General features: G+C 46.1%; 1 protein-coding gene across 6 annotated transcripts in view; it reads left to right on the top strand.

The window, feature by feature from the left end:
• The window catches only part of Dnajb6 (DnaJ heat shock protein family (Hsp40) member B6), a 74,006-nt gene that overhangs the window by 8,277 nt on the left and 47,803 nt on the right, over positions 1–17,926 (top strand). For 5 of the 6 annotated variants that reach the window (XM_048340541.1, XM_048340542.1, XM_048340539.1 and 2 more), the window contains exons 2-5: positions 11,058–11,148; positions 13,873–13,982; positions 15,848–15,907; positions 16,692–16,802. In XM_048340541.1, coding sequence (XP_048196498.1) covers positions 11,084–11,148; positions 13,873–13,982; positions 15,848–15,907; positions 16,692–16,802 — 346 coding nt within the window. In that variant the 5' untranslated portion in view covers positions 11,058–11,083. Of the gene's footprint in view, positions 1–7,640; positions 7,646–11,057; positions 11,149–13,872; positions 13,983–15,736; positions 15,908–16,691; positions 16,803–17,926 lie in introns of all 6 variants that reach the window. The other variant, XM_048340543.1, reaches the window with a different exon arrangement.

Genomic DNA, 17,926 nt, shown 5'->3' on the forward strand with positions numbered 1-17,926 from the left:
ACTCATTGCTGGTTGCCTCCTTTCTCCTTTCTGGATGCAGTCCAGAGTTTTAGCTGTATATCTCAGTAGCACTATCAACCTAATCCTCCCAAGCTCCCGACTTACTATTACTAGTGTCTTCTTTTTTTTGGCCAGTCCTGGGCCTTGGACTCAGGGCCTGAGCACCGTCCCTGGCTTCCTCCCGCTCAAGGCTAGCACTCCGCCACTTGAGCCACAGCGCCGCTTCTGGCCGTTTTCTGTATATGTGGTGCTGGGGAATCGAACCTAGGGCCTCGTGTATCCAAGGCAGGCACTCTTTGCCACTAGGCTATATCCCCAGCCCACTAGTGTCTTCTGCTTGTTAGGTATTCTGTGTTGAAAGAGTGAATTGGAAACATTGAGACTTTTTTTTTTTCCTTTTTGCCAGTGTGGGGGTTCACCCTGCTTGCTCACTGCTAGTGATCTGTTTCCCTGAGACAAAGACAGCATCACTCTGGGTAGCTCTGGTGCACCTTGGTCTGATGAAGACTCCTTGCCCTGCTTCTGCAGCATTAAACCTACACATTTCATTACTAGCTTCAGATTTCCCAGCCAGAAAATGACAGGAAATAGTCATCATGTCAGCCTTATTAAAGCTGTTGTGTTTGGGTGAAAGGGCATGAGATACATTTATTTATTTTTGCTTGACACAGTTAGGACTCAGATTGACCTGTGATTTTTTTGGGGTGTATGTGTGTCAGTCATGGGGCTTGAACTCTGGGCCTGGGTGCTGTCCCTGAGCTCTTCAGAAGAGCTCCAGGCTAGCGTCCTACCACTTTGAGCCATGGCGCCACTTGGGTTTTCTGTTGGTTTACTGAAGATAAAGAGTTTCACAGACTTTCCTGTGCAGGCTGGCTTTGAAGCGCAATCCTCAGATCCCAGCCTCCTGAGTAGCTAGGATTACAGGTGTGAGCCACTGGTACCTGGCCTTTGACCTTTTTTTTTTTCCTTCAATGTGTCAGGTGTCTGTAGCCTGGTGTCCAGCTAGCTGTTCTTTGGCCTGTAACCCTCAGACTTTAGAAAGGACACTGCTGGTCCTTCATAGATAGGGTGGGAAAGGAGCCAGAACGCTTGCTTGCAGAAGTGAAGTGGGCAAAAAGCTTAGGGACAACACCCAGGCCCAGAATGCAAGCTCCAGGACTGGCCAAAAAAAAGGAGGTAATATCACAGACTTGACTCACTGCTGGCTGGATTCAAACTATGATCCTCAGATCTCAGCCTCCTGGGTTGCTAGAATTACAAGCATGACACACCAGTGACTAACCTGAGATCTTGTTAATGATCACAAATGGATTGGTGCTTCAGGGATCTAATGTGAAGGTATGGGTCTTATAAACAGTCCTAAAACACAGAGGACTGACATGTAGCAGGCAAACTTGCTGGAACAGGAGACAGGCTTATTATGTCTTGACCTTATAGTTGCTATAGTAGTCTCTTTTTCTTTACCAGTCCTGGGCCTTGGACTCAGGGCCTGAGCACTGTCCCTGGCTTCTTTTTGCTCAAGGCTAGCACTCTGCCACTTGAGCTACAGTTCCACTTCTGGCTGCTTTCTGTGTATGTAGTACTGGGGAATTGAACCCAGGGCTTCATGTATAAGAGGCAAGCACTCTTGCCACTGGGCCTTGAGCTTTTTTGCTCAAGACTAGTGCTCTAACGCTTTGAGCCATAGCTTCACATCTAGTTTTTAGGTGGTTAATTGGAGATGAGTCTCATGGACTTTCTACCTGGGCTGGTTTTGAACCACGATCCTCAGAGCTTGGCCTCCTGAGTAGTTACGGATTACAGGGGTGAGCCCCACCAGCACCCAATTCTGTTTGGATGAACTTCCTTCCTTCTTTCCCTCCTTCCCTCCTTCCCTCCTTCCCTCCCTCCCTCCCTCCATCGTGGGGCATGAACTCTGGGCCTGACTGTCCCTGAGCTCTTCAGGTCAAGCCTAGTGCTCTATCACTTGAGCCACAGTGCCACTTCTGGTTTTCTGGTGGTTAATTGGAGGTAAGAGTCTAAGGGACTTTCCTGCCCAGGCTGGCTTTGAACCTTGATCTTCAGCTCTTAGCCACCTGAATAGTTGGGATTAGAGGTGTGAGCCACTGGTGGCTGGTGGATGAAATATTTTCTACTTGTCTTTTTTGGTGGTTTGCTAGATGTCCAACCTCCCTCTCTCCTTTCTCTTATATGTTATTAAGGAGTTGCATAGAGGAGTTACAATTCCATGAGTCATGTAGTTTTTCTTGGACGTTACCCCTTTGCATTCCCCTAGTTTATTCTCCTGTCCCTGCCCACAGGTTTTCTAGTTCACTTTTTACATAATGTATATTGAATACCACCACTGCATTCGTTTACTTTTCCTTACTCATTTCTGTGTCCCCTGTGGTGGCCCCCAAGAATATAACCAAAAACCCCACCAGCAATAACAAAAAGCATTTCCATTCCCTGGAACTCATTTTTATAAAAATAGTATTTTAGCTGTTGAGAGTTATTTATGCCTTTGGGTTCTTCCCTAAGTATATCCTCCTTTAGTAGTATGAGGGGGTTTTATTGGTGACACTACCCACAAGGCACATTGAACAATTTCACCGCACTCCCATTTTTTCTCGCACATGTCAGGCTCTATTACTGAGCTACATTCCTGGCCCCCCAGGATACCTTTGACTCTGTAGACTAGGAATGGCAGGTCTCATGAGGATTTTTTTTTGTTTTTGTTTTTTTTGGCCAGTCCTGGTCCTTGGACTCAGGGCCTGAGCACTGTCCCTGGCTTCTTTTTGCTCAAGGCTAGCACTCTGCCACTTGAGCCACAGCGCCGCTTCTGGCCATTTTCTCTGTGTATGTGGTGCTGGGGAATCGAACCCAGGGCTTCATGTATACGAGGCAAGCTCTCTTGCCACTAGGCCATAGCCCCAGCCCCGAGGAATTGTTTTATTGAACTCTGTGTTTTTCTTTTTCTTTTCTTCTTATTTTATTTTATTTGCCAGTCCTGGGGCTTGGACTCAGGGCCTGAGCACCCTGGCTACTCTTTTGCTCAAGGCTAGCATTCTGTCATTTGAGCCACAGTGCCACTTCTGGCCTTTTCTATATATGTGGTGCTGAGGAATCTAACCCAGGGCTTCATGTATACAAGGCAAGCACTCTTGCTATGAGGCCATATTCCCAGCCCTGAACTCTGAGTTTTTATATTTTAAATTTCAAGTGGCCAGGCACCGGTGACTCATGTCGGTAATCCTAGATACTCAGGATGCTGAGATCTGAGGATCAGGGTTCAAAGCCAGCCCAGCCAGGAAAGTCTGTGAGACTCTTAATCTCTAATCAACCACCAGAAGACCAGAAGTGATGCTGTGGCTCAAGTGGTAGAGCACTAGCCTTGAGCTCAAGAGCTTAGGGACAGTGCCCAGGCTCAGAGTTCAAGCCCCACACAGACGAAAAAAAAAACCCCAAAACCCACCCCAGGCCTTCAAGTGGTTGTACAAAGGAATGACAATTTAGCACGTCCATTTACGTGTGCAGTGCTGTTTTATGCTGGCAGTAGGGGCCTGGACTCAGAGCCTCACACTTTTTTTTTTTTTTTTTTTTGCCAGTCTAGGGGCTTGAACTGTCCCTGAGCTTCTTTTGCGCAAAAGCCTTATACTCTTGCTTTTTCTCTTTTTTTTTTAATGCTCATGCAGCACTTGAGTCACACCTCTAGTCCTTGAAATTGTTTTTTGATAATGCAGCCAGTTGAAACTCTGTGTGTGTATGTACATGTGTACACATATGTACGTATGTACATTCATACTTACATGGATCCTGGGGCTTGAACTGATCTTTTTAGCTCTAGGCTATAGCATTCTATCGTTTGAGCTACCGCTCTACTTTCAGCTTTTTGGTGGTAAATTGTAGATAAGAGCCTCATGACTTTCTTGCTGGGGCCATCCTGGAACAGTTATCCTCAGATCTCAACCTCCTGCGTAGCTAGGATTACAGGTTCCCAGCTCTAGCCAGTTAAAATTTAAGAATAAAATTCTTCCTGTTTGCCACAGTGGAACTTGGGTGTGTGCTCTCGCTGTCTCTCTCTCTCTCTCTCTCTCTCTCTCTCTCTCTCTCTCTCTCTCTCTCTCTCTCTCTCTCTCTCTCTCTCTCTCTCTCTTCTGTTTTGCTCAAGGCCAGCACTCCACCACTTAGAGCCAGAGAGAGCTCTTTGGTTTTTGAGTAGGTAATTGGAGATAAGAATCTCATGGATTTCCCTTCTAGGCTTTGAGCTGTGATCCTTATATCTCAGCTTCCTAAGTAGCTAGGGTTACATGGGTGAGCCTCTGGCACCCAGAGTACTTGACTTTTTTTCTTACCATTTTAAGAGGAAAAAGTGGCCTTTAAATAGTGTTAGCCTAAAATTGTTATTCTGATAACTGTGTGAGTTAGCTGTAGAGGCCTAGTAATGTAGACTTGCTGGCAGAAAAAGAAATCCATCTGGTCCGATCGGTCTGTGGATCTGCCCGCCCACCTACCTATTGTATTTTCCTGGGGCTTGAATCCCTGGCCTTGGATGCTATCTGAGCTTTGGTGTTCAAGATTAGTATGGCTCCACTTCGAGATTTTTCCTGCCGGGCTGACTTCAAACCTGGGTCCTCGGATCTCTGCCTCCTGAGTAGCTAGGATTACAGGTATGAGCCACCAGTACTCTGCCTTTTATTTTTTTATGCCAGTACTTGGGTTTGAATTCAGGGCCTGGGCTCTATTCCTTAACTTCTTTGCTCAAGGCTGGTGCTCTACCATTTAAGCCACAGCTCCTCTGCTGTCTGTTTTTCTTTCTTTTTGGTGGTTAATTGGAGGTAGTCCCTTGGCTGGGCTGGCTGCAGGTGGCTCAAGCCTGTAATCTAGTTACTTAGGAAGGTCGAGCTTTTTTTCTTTTTCTTTTTTTGTGTGTCTTGGGGGTTGAACTCTGGGCCTGGGCACTTGTTCCTGAGCTTCTTTTGCCCAGGGTGAGTGCTGTACTATTTGAGCCACAAAGCTATTTCCACTCTTTTTTTTTTTTTTTTAGTAGTTTATTGGAGATAAGAGTTTATGGAGATTCTTGCTTGCCCTGGCTTTGGAAGTGCTTCCTCAGATATCAGCTTCCTGAGTAGCTAGGATTACAGGCATGAGCCACGGGTGCCTGGCTAGGATTGAGGTTTGAAGTCATCTAGGGCAGACAAATCCAAGAGACTCTTTATCTTCATTTAAGCCCCCCCCCCCCGAAAAAAAACCAAACAACCCACAAAACTGTAAGTGGATCTGTATTTCAAGAGTCAGCACTAGCCTTGATAAAAGCTCAGGGACAGTGCCTAGGTCCTGAACTGAAGCCCCATGACTGTCACACAAACTCACACTCATACACACTCACACACACAGAACCTTTTGAATTTCCCAGTCCTGGGCTGGGTTCATAGAGATAATATCTCAGCTCTCAGCCTAGTAGGTTGGATTGCCCATGGGAGTCACCAGCTCCCAGCTTGGATTTCAGGTTCTTGGGTCCTGTGCTTGAAGATTCTCAATCTTTTTTTTTGCCAGTCCTGGGCCTTGGCCTTGGCCTTGGCCTTGGCCTCAGGGCCTGAGCACTGTCCCTGGCTTCTTTTTGCTCAAGGCTAGCACTCTACCACTTGAGTCACAGCACCACTTCTGGCCATTTTCTGTATATGTGGTGCTGGGGAATCGAACCCAGAGCTTCAAGTATATGAGGCAAGCGCTCTTGCCTCTAGGCCATATCCCCAGCCCTCTCAATCTTTTTATTCTGGGTCTTTGATATGAATGGGGAAGGCTAAGTAGTTGGGATCAAGTCCTAACGGTAAGCCCCACAGATTTCCCAAGCAACACTTTACCTTCATTACCAAACTTCTAATGTATGACAGACTACTGTAGTCAAGCTGCCGGGAATTGCAAACAGGCTGTACTTCATTGTCAACCTGTATTTTATGATAGGTTATTAGCAGTTAGTCTTATTTGTTTAGGAGAATGAGGTGTGGTTGGCCCGGGAGCGGTGCCCCTGCAGATCAGCTTTATTGACTAGAGATGTGTAGTCAGCTCTTAGTATATCTCCCTACTGCATCTTCTCCTTGTCCCTTATTGTATGAGAGCATCCATTGTTGATAGACTTTCTTTTTCCCTTTGTAAGTAGCAGGTAGTTACTGTAAGGTCCACCAGAGGGCTTTATGCAGTGGGCTCCACTGGTGGGGACTTTAGACAGGGGCGCATCTGCTTGGAGCCCTTTGGTAGACCTTATAGTTACTGGGTGATTTTCTTCCCCTCTCCTCTCCATTCCTATCTCCTTCCTGTATTGGAGATGATTCTGGACTAAATTGAAATGTTCCCTTTCCCAAAGAGAAGACATTTACTTCACTTCTTTTTTCTTTTCTTTTTTTCTTTTTTCGTTTGCCAGTCCTGGGGCTTGGACTCAGGGCCTGAGCACTGTCCCTGGCTTCTTTTTTGCTCAAGGCCAGCACTCTGCCACTTGAGCCACAGCGCTACTTCTGGCCGTTTTCTGTATATGTGGTGCTGGGGAATCGAACCCAGGGCTTCATGTATATGAGGCGAGCACTCTTGCCACTAGGCCATATCCCCAGCCCCTTATATCACTTCTTGAGAGAGCAAAGTTTTCCAAAGATCCACTGCTAAGTGGTCTCCACCCTAAGCTGGTTTCCCCTGGTAGGGATGTCTGCTGGGATTGGTGAGGATCCTTCCTTCCCTGTATGTTGTAGGTGCCAGGTCTTTGGGACCATGGCTCTCAGCATGCATCATAGGCTCCGTGGGACTGGCTTACCTCTGAGCTGGGTCAGGTGGTTGGGCAGAATGAGGCAAGTTCCCAAGTGATACCTGAGTTGTCAGCCCAGTCTGTGCATTTATTAGGGGAAGGTGCAAAGGGGGGACTAAGTTAAGCTTTGGGATGCTTGTTAGATACCCCCCATGGCTATTTACATAGTCCTCTGTTTGTGTCTGGGCACAAAGGATGGATTTTTGCATTTGGGGCTGGAGTTTATCTAATTAATGGGAGGTGTGAGAACGAAGCTTTTTCTTTTTTGGTATTGGGGATCATACCCAGGACCTTGGACTTGGTAAGCAAGCGCTTTGCCACCGAGCTACTCAAGTGAAGGAGAGGAATGGAGTTGCTGTTACCTTAGATTACAATGGTGAGAGGGAGGGCAAGGAGCCAGTGGAGGACAAGCGAAGTTGGGGAGAAGTGTTAAACAGTTTACTTGTCTAGAGGCACAGGGTTTGAATCTCTGTTTTGTCTCTCATTCAGTATGGTTTTCTTTGTGAGATAGTCTTTATTTAATTCAGTAAGTCAGAATGCCAGCTTTCGCATGTTGCCCAAGTGCTAGGGATGTCGGTTGATGTTGTCCACTGCCTTAGAGAATTCTCCTGGTAGAAGTTCTGCAGGGGTCGTGGTAGTTGAGTCATCCTGGCCCTCTGGTTCCTTATTCCTGGCTCACTGCCTTGCTGCATCATCTTTCTGCCCCGCTACCACCATTACTTGTAGACACACGCCTTATGAATACAAGTACAAAACAGACATGCTCTGAGTAGAAAGCAAAGGTGTCTGGTGGCTGGTCTCTTGTAGATGGTAATTCAGATGTTTAGAGTAGAATATCATTCTGAGCTTTCTACCTTTGTTCTGTGAGAGTTTGTCATCTCAGCTGAATGGTGTAGTTCGTTTGTTATTGCTCCTAAAATGCCTTCTCAGAACCCTTTTGACTACTGTCTTGCACTCTGAGCCTTTTGAAGTAGATCTGAAGGGCTGCTGTCCTATGTTTTGGAGAGATGAGGATGAGCACTGAGATTTGCACGCAATGCCCAGCCCTTTCCCGTGGTTGTTTGGATACTTTGATTGTGTTATAGATGATGTGGTCAGGTTTTTGGTTCCTGGAAGATACAAGCTGTGTTTTTGGGTTGTGTGGGAATTGTTTGCTGCCTCTGTAGAGCCTGACTGACATTGGTTCCTGTTCTGACTGGTCTGACTGGTGTGCTTTGAATCCTGATGTACTGTGTCATTTTAACTACCAGGGAGGGAGCCTTCATTAGTTGTATGTATGCTCATTCGCTATGTGCAACTTTCTTGATTGTTTATTATTGTTAAGTTATGCAAAGGGGTTATAATTCCGTAATAGATTAAAGTTTTTCCTTAATCTTTCCTGTGAATGGTTCGCAGTTCTTGGAGGTTGCGGTGAGGTTCATTCAGTAGAAGTGCCTCTCTAGTTCAAACCCACAACTACCAAAATATTAAGTTTTGGGGCTGCAGATAGAGTGCTGGGTTTCATCCCCTCAGTGCCACATACTTCTTACTGTTAAAAATTTGGTGACATGTATACAAGGTAAAATGTACCACTTTCATTAGCTCTGAGTGCAGTTATTTGGCATTGAATCCATTCTCATGGTTGTGCATCCATTGCCACTTGACCGCTATCCAGCATATTTTAATCTTTTCTAAATGAAACCTTTTGATAACCATTAAGTAGCAAAGACCCCAGTCCTTAGCAGCTGGCAACTGGCACTACCTTTCGTTGTCTTTGTCTTTTGGTGCTAGGTATATACTCTGCCATTGAGTTGCACTCCCAGCCAGCCCTTGAAAATTTTGCTTTAGATTGGGGATGGATGGGGTGGGGTGCTTTTTTTTGGCCAGTTCTGGGGCTTGAACTCAGGGCCTAGGGACTTGTCCCTGCCCTACCACTTGAGCCACAGCCCCACGTCTGGCCTTTTTGTTTATGTGGTACTGAGGAATCGAACCCAGGGCTTTGTGCGTGCTAGGCACAAGCACTCTACCACTAAGCCACATTCCCAGCTCGGGGATGCCTTTTTGATTTGAGGCTTGAATTCAGGGCCTGAGCACTTTTGCTCAAGGCTAGTTCTCTACCACTTGAGTCACAGTTCCTCATCTGGCTTTTCGGTGGTTGATTGGACATGAGTCTCACTGACTTCCTTCCCAGGCTGCCTTTTAACCATGATTCTAGATTATAGGTGTGAGCCACCAGAGTCTGGCTGATTTTTTTTATTTTTTTGAGGCTACGTTACTCAGGAGTTATTCTTTTTTTTTTTTTAATTTTTATTTTTGGCCAGTCCTGGGCCTTGAACTCAGGGCCTGAGCACTGTCCCTGGCTTCCTTTTGCTCAAGGCTAGCACTCTGCCACTTGTGCCACAGCACCACTTCTGGCCATTTGCTGTACTTGTGGTGCTGGGGAATCGAACCCAGGGTCTCATGTATACGAGGCAAGCGCTCTACCACTAGGCCATATCCCCAGCCCAGGAGTTATTCTTTAATCCATGTAAAGTACTTATTCCTAGAATGCTGTTGATACAGGCTCTCCCTTCCTTCTGTAATGGCATGTGTGTGGGAATCCCCCATCCCTCCAAGAGTCCCAGTCTCAAGTAAAAAGATGAGTTTATTGGGGAAGTTCTGGATGGACCGGTTCCAGATTTCAGAAAAACATAACACAAAACAGGACAGTGGCACAGGGAGTTACTTCCGGAGGATTTCCAAGTACCATCAAACCAATTCAGCTCCAATGGAGAGCTGAACTGGGACGCCATGGGGACGAGAGACACAAGACTCGAACATGTGGCATGGCGTCATGGCGCCTGAGCTGGCCTGCCCCTAAATAGCCTCAGGTCAGGGGGCAGGGTCACAGGAAGCTCCCAGTTCCAAGCACTTGACAGACAGGTTCAGTCACCTATAGGCCATGTGCCACCCCTGTCTCTTGGGGTTCAGGAACTCTCATTACCTGGGGATGGGGCTTCCCTTACTTTCCTGTACGAACCCAGGCACGCCCATCAAGAATTGGCACAGGGATTCAAGTTGGTGGGGCACTGTTGTTTATAGGGAGAGGGAATCTTCCAGGGCCTCTGAGCAGAGAGGCAGGGGAGATAGTGGAGATGGAGTCAGTTTCTGCCCCTTTTCACTGGCCAGATCTGACCTCCATATTATATACCTCCTTTCCTCTTAAGTTCATCTTTAGCCTTCTTCTGCCTTCTGCCCTTTCCTTTTTGTCTTTTGCCCTTTCCCTAATATCTTCTGGTGGAGAACCCTTTCTTTGGGTTTCGGTTAACTAGGTTTAGGACCAATGCCCCTGGATTCAGATCCTTCCTAGACTGGCACACACCTCACAAAAATCTCCTACTCCAAACAGACAAAGTGGTTGTCCTGTGTCCTGTGGAGATGGAATAAAGGATTGACAGTGGGAATTGTAGCAGTGGAGGAAGAGCCAGGCTTGTGTTGTAGCCCTAAAGAGAGAGAGAGATCCAGTTGGTTATCTTGGGGGGAGGTCAGGATGTGAATTGGGGATTTGCAGGCTTTGCCCCTCTTCCCCTCCCATTCTTTTTACATCCACCCTTTTCCCATTACTCATGCGAATCGGTTCATCTGAAGAGAAAAGGCACATGCTGGCCTCAGGAGGTGGAAGAAAAGTAGATGGCCCCTGGAGAGCGGGTCTGAGAAGGGCAGTGGCTTTTCCTCATTCTCCCTGTGAGGGAGGGGGTGGGAGCTCGCTCCATGTGATTGATCTGTGCGTGCCTTTCCTCCTCCACAGGCACCGTCCTTTGGTAGGTGGTGCATAGGATTTGGAAGCTGGGCTGTGAAGTTAGGCGCTCCCAACATAGTCTAAGGTCTTGTACCATTCAGTCTGTGGAACATGCAAGAGCTGCTGCTGGGCCCCATAAGAGCAGCAGAGCTGGAGGGGAATGTAGCAGGACGGTGACTGTTGTTCTGGGAGCTCCAGTCTTGCTTAAAGCCTGGCACAGCAACATAGTGAAGGAGGGAGATAACTGAAGCTCCCCCGAGGCTGCTGGTCAAGGAAAACAGACTCAGCAAGGTTGTGGGCTCTCTTTAGGTTATTGTTTAGGCTGTATTTCAGAGGTCTCCCTTTCAGTAGAGAAAGGCTTTTAGGTATGAGTTGTAGTAGATTCAGCTCCTTCCTAGACAAGGCCCTGACTGACCGATTGGTAGTGAGCAGGAGTTCTGGCTGTGCTAGTAGGTGCTGAAGCCCCCTTTTCCTGCCTAGTTCTCACTCATGACCTACCCAACCTGACCACAGACTTTTAAATTGCAGGACTTGCTCCAACAATCTGTTAAAACATGGTGGATTACTATGAAGTCCTAGGCGTGCAGAGGCAGGCCTCAGCCGAGGACATCAAAAAGGCGTAAGTATTTTTTTTTCTGGATACATCTGTACAATTACCCATTGGTAATTGAGTAATATAAAATTTCTGTTATCTATTCAAATGGCTTTTCCCCTCTTCTTTCTTCTTTTGCAGTCATAGAAATCTAAGACAGACCTCACATGTTACCATTGAGGTATACCCTTAGCCCTAAATTGACTTCTCTTTTCTCCTATTGTGCCAGTACTGGGGCTCGAACTCTGTACCTGGATGTTGTCTCTGAGCTTTTTTGCTCAAGGCTAGGGCTCTTCCATTTGGGCCATAAGCTCCACTTCCAGCTTCCTTTTGTAGTCTCTAGGAAGGTCTCATGGACTTTCCTGCCTGTTTCACACTGTGACCCTCAGATTTCAGCTTCTTGAGTAGCTAGGATTTGCCAACATTGCTTGGCAAGTTTATCCACCCCCCCCGGGGGGGGGATGGGGGAGCAGGGCAATCCTGGAGTTGGAACTCCACTGTTGACACAGTTGACATGGTAAGATCCATTCTGACATTTAGATCAGAGCTGTTCACTGTGCTGCACACATTACCCTTGTGATCAGGACAAAGTCCTGGAGCACAGATGGCTCTGGAGAGATGGCAGTCCTGGTCTACTCAATTAATTTACATAACAGCAATAGGTCTGGAGTACTATTGTGTGTGTGTGTATGTGTATGCTGATACCAGGACTTGAACTCTAGGCCCTTAGCTTCTTTTTACATGCAAGGGTGGCACTCTACCACTTAAACCACAGCTCTGTCTATTGGGTTTGATTCCTCAGTACCACATAAACAGAAATAGCCAGAAGTGGCATTGTGGTTCAAATGGTAGAGTGCTAGCCTTGAGCTCAGGGACAATGCCTAGGCTCTGAGTTCAAGCCTAAGGATTGTCTAGAAAAAGCTCGGGATGTTGGAATGTTACACAAGGACACCAACTCTAAAGGGACTTGCAAGGCCGGATTTACTTCTGCAGAAGGATGTGCCATCAGCCAAAAGTGGGGCAAACAAGCGCAGAGAGCAGGCAGGCTGCTCCCCCTTTTATCAGGCCCTGCCTGCCCCTCTGCTCCCACTGGCCAACTCAGGTTTACAATCCTTAAAAGGATGTGGCTTATTTTACAGACATGTAACAAATTCAAGGAGCTTCTAATAGGATTCCCTAAAGTGCAGCTGGAAAAAAGGTTGTAAATAAAACGTAAATTAACAAGGGCCAAGCCACCTGACCAAAGTAGGAACTTTTCAAAAAGCAATTCTTTCAAGGTAAACAGAAAGGAAGCAAGCTAATTTGACAGAAAAAAAAAACCACCTTTTTCACAGTAGCTAGGATTACAGGTGTGCTTTTAAAAAAAAAATTTTTTTTTTCAGTTTCTTCTTTTATTGGGACTTGAATTCAGGCCTTGCTCTTTCTTGCTTAGCTGTTGCTAAGCTGTCTGGTTAATGGGAGATGAAATCTTGCCCTCTAGGGCTGTTCTCAAACTTTGAGCCTCTAGATCTCAGCCTCCTAAGTAGCTGTGGTTACAGATGCCACTGGTGCCTGGCTAGGACTCTCTTTTTTATCCAAGACCAGGATTTGCACTTGCTCCCTGATGCTTTATACTCACTGGCAGGTACCCTATCACCCGAGCCACACCTCCACCTCTTTTTCTTTTTCTCTCTTTTGTTTTTCCTTTCCTTTCTTTGTCTCTTACTTGGAGAATATTAGTTTCTTGAATAAAAACGACGTGGATAAGACCTGTTCCTTCCTTCCTGGTGGCAGAGCTCCACCTCTGAGTAGATCTCTCAGCCCTACTTTTTAGATAGTGAATGCAGAACAGAGGGATTCTGGTCTGTGGTGGCGCCAACTGGTTTTGGCCACACTGATCTGAGCAGAGGGTTGCTTAGGAAGTGAGGAGAGCATTTAAAGCCATGGACGGTCATGTTGGATCCAGATTCTTTTCTGTAGGTCCTTTTGTACTTATCCTAGTCAGTACCAGTCTGTGTGGTAGACACTTGAATCCCCAAGTAGTTTTCATAGCTTCCTAATTTTGGAAGTCATCTGGTGTATCTGTATTAAGATATTATTTATTTGTTGAGTCACAGCTCTGCTTCTGGTTTTGGGCTGGTTAATTGGAGATTAGAGTCTTAGGGACTTTCCTGCCTGGGCTGGCTTTGAACCGTGACCCTCCCCCAGATTTCAGCCTCTTGAGTACCTAATGTTACAGGTGTGAGCCACTGGTGCCTGGCCTGCTTATTTCATTTTTAAGGGAGGCTTCACAGCTAAAGCTGTATTAATTTCATTAGTTGGCAGATCGGACGCCTTTGTTTTGTTTTGGTGATGCCAGTCCTGGAGCTTTAACTTTGAGCCTGGGTGCTTTCCCTGAGTTTCATTTTACCCAAGGCTAGGAGGTTAGTGCCCTACCACCTGAGCCACAGTTCTACTTCTGTTTTTGTTTTTGTTTTTGTTTTTTCTTTATTGGGGATAAGGGTTTCATTTACTTTCCTGCCTGGACTGGCTTCAAACCATGATCCTTAGATCTTGATCCCCTTCCCCCCCCCCCCCCCCCCCGTTTCCTTTTCTGTGTGCTGGTTTGGGGGCTTTAACTCAGAGGCTGAACACACTGCCTCATAGCTTTATGTGCTCAATGCTCAAGCCACAGCTATACTTCCACGTGTGTGTGTGTGTGTGTGTGTGTGTGAAAGCCCAGTTGATTTCTAGACTTTGAACATGATCAGTACTCTTCATTTTTTTCTCAAGATACCGGAAACTGGCATTAAAGTGGCATCCAGATAAAAACCCTGAGAATAAAGAAGAAGCAGAGAGAAAATTCAAACAGGTAGCTGAGGCGTATGAGGTGTTGTCAGATGGTAAGTGGTGCTGAGCCTTTTGTGTCCGAAAGCCTGATGGGCTGAGTGGTAAATCAGAAAGGGTGGAGACACCAGTGCCCTCTGCAGGGCTGGTGAAGGGCTGAGGAAGGGGCCATTTGGGTTCACTGTGTGGTGGTGGCTGCTCCTGTTGGTGCCAGTGCTGTAATGGCCCCGGGTCATTCTGACCTGTCATCTCCTTTGTCTTCGTGGCACAGGTCCATTAATGGGCAAGATTGAGACTTCAAACATCTGCATATTTTCCCATCCATCCCAGGTCTACAGAATAGGCACTGTATGTCATTGAAAGTCAGGTCTATTGGCTTGGTTGGCTTTGTAAGTAGGTAAAGGTTCATCTGTTGGCTAGGTACAGCCAGGGATTTCATGATGAATATAAGACCTAGTATGGGTGGGGGCAGGGCCAGTGCTAGAGCCTGGAAAAGTACTCCTGATACCTTAGGTGCTGGGTGGCCCAGAGTGAGTGAGTCAGGCAGAGGCTGTAAAGGATTAAGTACTGATTCATTGACCACAGGAAGTGCGAACTTGCTTCCAAGCATATTTCCATATGGTCAGGTAGGAAATGAGTAGGTCACTTTTTTTTGTTTTATTTTGTTTTGTTTTTGGTCAGTCCTGGGGCTTGAACTCAAGGCCTGGGCACTGTCCTTGAGAGCTCTTTATGCTCAAGGCTAGCACTCTACCACTTGAGCCACAGCACCACTTCTGGCCTTTTCTGTGTCTGTGGTACTGAGGAATCGAACCCAGGGCTTCATGCATGCTAGGCAAGCACTCTTATCACTAGGCCAAACTCTGGGCCCTGGTCACTATTTATTTATTTTGGCCATTCCTGGGGCTTGAACTCAGGGCCTGAGTACTGTCCCTGGCTTCTTTTTGCTCAAGGCTACTAGCACTGTACCACTTGAGCCACAGCACCATTTCTGGCCTTTTCTATATATGTGGTACTGAGGAATCGAACCCAGGGCTTCATGTATACCAGGTGAGCACTCTACCACTAGGCCACATTCCCAGCCTCCAGGTCACTATTTTTATAAGACTGTTTTTAGAAGAACCCCAAGTGTAAACCTCACATAGTCATCACAGTTACTAGCATACGATCCCTTTACATTATTGAATGTCTTCCCAATCTCAGAGGGTTCCTTGCTTATCTTATTTACATGTAACTCACTAACTTATGAAAAATAAAATATCGTTACTGAAATCTGTGTATGTGCGTGCGTGCATGCGTGTGTTTGTGCACGCACATGTGTGATCCCTCGGATAGAGCTTCATGAATAGCTAAACAGGTGAGCCATGGGTACCTGGCAGGTTCTATTTTTGTGAGGGTTCTGTGCGTGTTTGTCATCCTTTGGGATGTCATGTTTCTGAGGAGTCACTGTCGTATCATCAGCGGCATGTGTCCCGCACAGCCACGCTGTGGCTGTCGTCGTCCGGGGGTGTGGAGGCAGGGTCAGCTGTCAAGGGTCAGCACGGCACCCCCCCCACCCCCCCCCCCGGGTGCGCTGCTCTGTAGGCACGTCTGCTTTCACCTCACCCAGGGAGGCACGGGCCTTCCTTTCACTGCCGTGATGGGGGAATGGTTTTCTACCTTGGCCTGTGATTTCAGTGTATGCATTGAACCTGGTACTAGAGTGAGATAAATTGTCCAATGGAGTAAGTTTGTCCTAAAATTTCATGGTACTTAAGTTATCAAAATGTCTTTCTGGAGTGAGGGATCTGCAGCTTCCCCTTTTCTGCTTGAGGAGCCTACCTTCTTAAAATTTGAAAAGCTGAAATGTGTGAAATACTGATTGACTGTAGAGAATTTGAAAGGAATTGACCCCTAATGGTTTTTTTCCCCCTCAAATTTAAAGCTAAAAAACGGGACATCTATGACAAATATGGCAAAGAAGGATTAAATGGTGGCGGAGGAGGTACGTAAATGAGTTTTCTCTTTGGGGACAAAATGTTTAGTCATCTGAATGATAATATTACTGAGACTGGGTCTGATGTTGGAAGATGATAAAATAACTGATGCATTCCATTAACAGTAGGCTGAATTGGATAGGAAGGAAAAATTGGCAGCACACAAATGTGTTAAACATGTTTAATCCTGATACTCAGATGGTAGAGGCAGAATTTCAAAGCCAGGCTGGCCTATGTGTAAAGTCAACGTCTTAAAATATAAATCAAATGGAAAAAAAAACAAACCCACAAACACTTTTAGAGTAGAAAGTGTATGTTGGTGTACTTCTGTAGGTGTGAGGTAACTTTGACCCTTACTGTACTGCCATGTTGGGCACACAGTTCACCTGTATTAAGGAATCTGTCCACAGGGTTTGCAGCCCAGACTCCTCCCGGCGTAGGGAGCTCATCCCCGGTGCCTAGGGTTCTGTTAGGAATGTGTGCGGTCAAGTTGGTGCCTGGGGAAAGGTGGTCTGCGCTAACCTTCATAACAGGCACCGGCGTGGTGATGACAGATGAGGAAGGAGTGTGCTAGATGTTGAGTAACCTCACAGCAGGAGTGGTGCTGCGTGGTCGGCTCTGGGCACACAGAGTTCCAAGCACTATAGGGCCTGGTTTGCATTCCAGGAAATGGCTGGTGGTTGAGAGAATTCTCTCTCTTTAGATCACAAAGTGTATATAACGTTCTATAAACAAGTCACGTGTCTAAAAACATTGAATTTATCAACTAAAAGCTGTGCTGTGTTTCTGTAGGTGGAAGTCATTTTGACAGCCCATTTGAGTTTGGCTTTACATTCCGGAACCCAGATGATGTCTTCAGGGAATTTTTTGGTGGAAGGGACCCATTTTCATTCGACTTTTTTGGTAAGTTAAACGGCATCTGCTTGGTGTAAGGTATTTCAGTGTGTGGTGAGGGCAAGTGGGGGACCCCTTGGTATTTAACTTGTGTCTTGTTGCTAACTTCTGTGTTTAAGCACAGTAAGATGACCACACTTTTTACCCTTTCCCTTTTGAAGAGTACTGGAACTTGCATGTTAGAATCTTAAGATAAATTAATGCATCTTCTCTCTTGACCATATAGGGTACTAATTAACTTGATTTTGCTCTCAGGCAACCATGGTGAAGACAGGACAGAACCCTAGTGAAGGGGTCTGGGAAGTGTTTTTTCTTGTATTTTGATTTACTTGTGTTGAACCCATAGGACCTTGTACATACTAAGGATACCGCTTCCACCGAGGTATGCTTTAATCCCACTCTTTAGACTTTTTAAATTGTTATTATAAAGGTGATGCACTAATTGTACTCTTGCTCCCAAGTTAATGTATGAATTTGCTCTGGAGTCTTGTTAAAACCACTATACATCATAGAATCTGTTCAGAAGACATTTCATTTGTACACTTTTCTTTTATTATCTTACAGTCATTGGCTTCACAGTTTGTGAGAAGAGCATTCTTTTTTTTTTTTTTAAAGAGCATTCTTTTTGACTTAAGAAGTCAGTAGTTAAAGACAGTGTTGGTTCCGCAGCTATTGGACTATGGGAAAAAGTGTTTTTATCTCTTGCCTCAGTCCTGATGTCTGAAACCGTCTCAGGTGTCACACGTTCTTGTTAGGTGTCTGCTTGTAGGGTTTTCTTCTTATTGCTGGTCCTCTGCTTGCTATGCCTTGGGGGCCTAGGAAGTCAGCACTGAACAGGTTGCTACTTCTGGTCTTGTCTTTTGTATATTAAGGGGGGAAGGCATATTGTGTGTTTGTCTTCGTTGTTGCTGGGTGCATGGGTTGAGGAGGCTTGAACACTTACCAGGCATTTCCCAGGAGGGAGAGAGAAGAGTAGTTGGGTTTCACAAGGAGAGGGGGCATTTGGAGCTGCCTGTCCTCGTTGTGAAGAGCAGTTCTGCCCTGGATCTAGTAGGTCTTGAGTCCTTCATCTGACCTCAAAATGTATGGGTTCTGAGATTTTTCTAAGTCTTAGAGTATAGTATGGTTTTGAG

Source organism: Perognathus longimembris, chromosome 2 (assembly GCF_023159225.1).
Source record: "Perognathus longimembris pacificus isolate PPM17 chromosome 2, ASM2315922v1, whole genome shotgun sequence".
Lineage (NCBI taxonomy): Eukaryota > Metazoa > Chordata > Mammalia > Rodentia > Heteromyidae > Perognathus > Perognathus longimembris.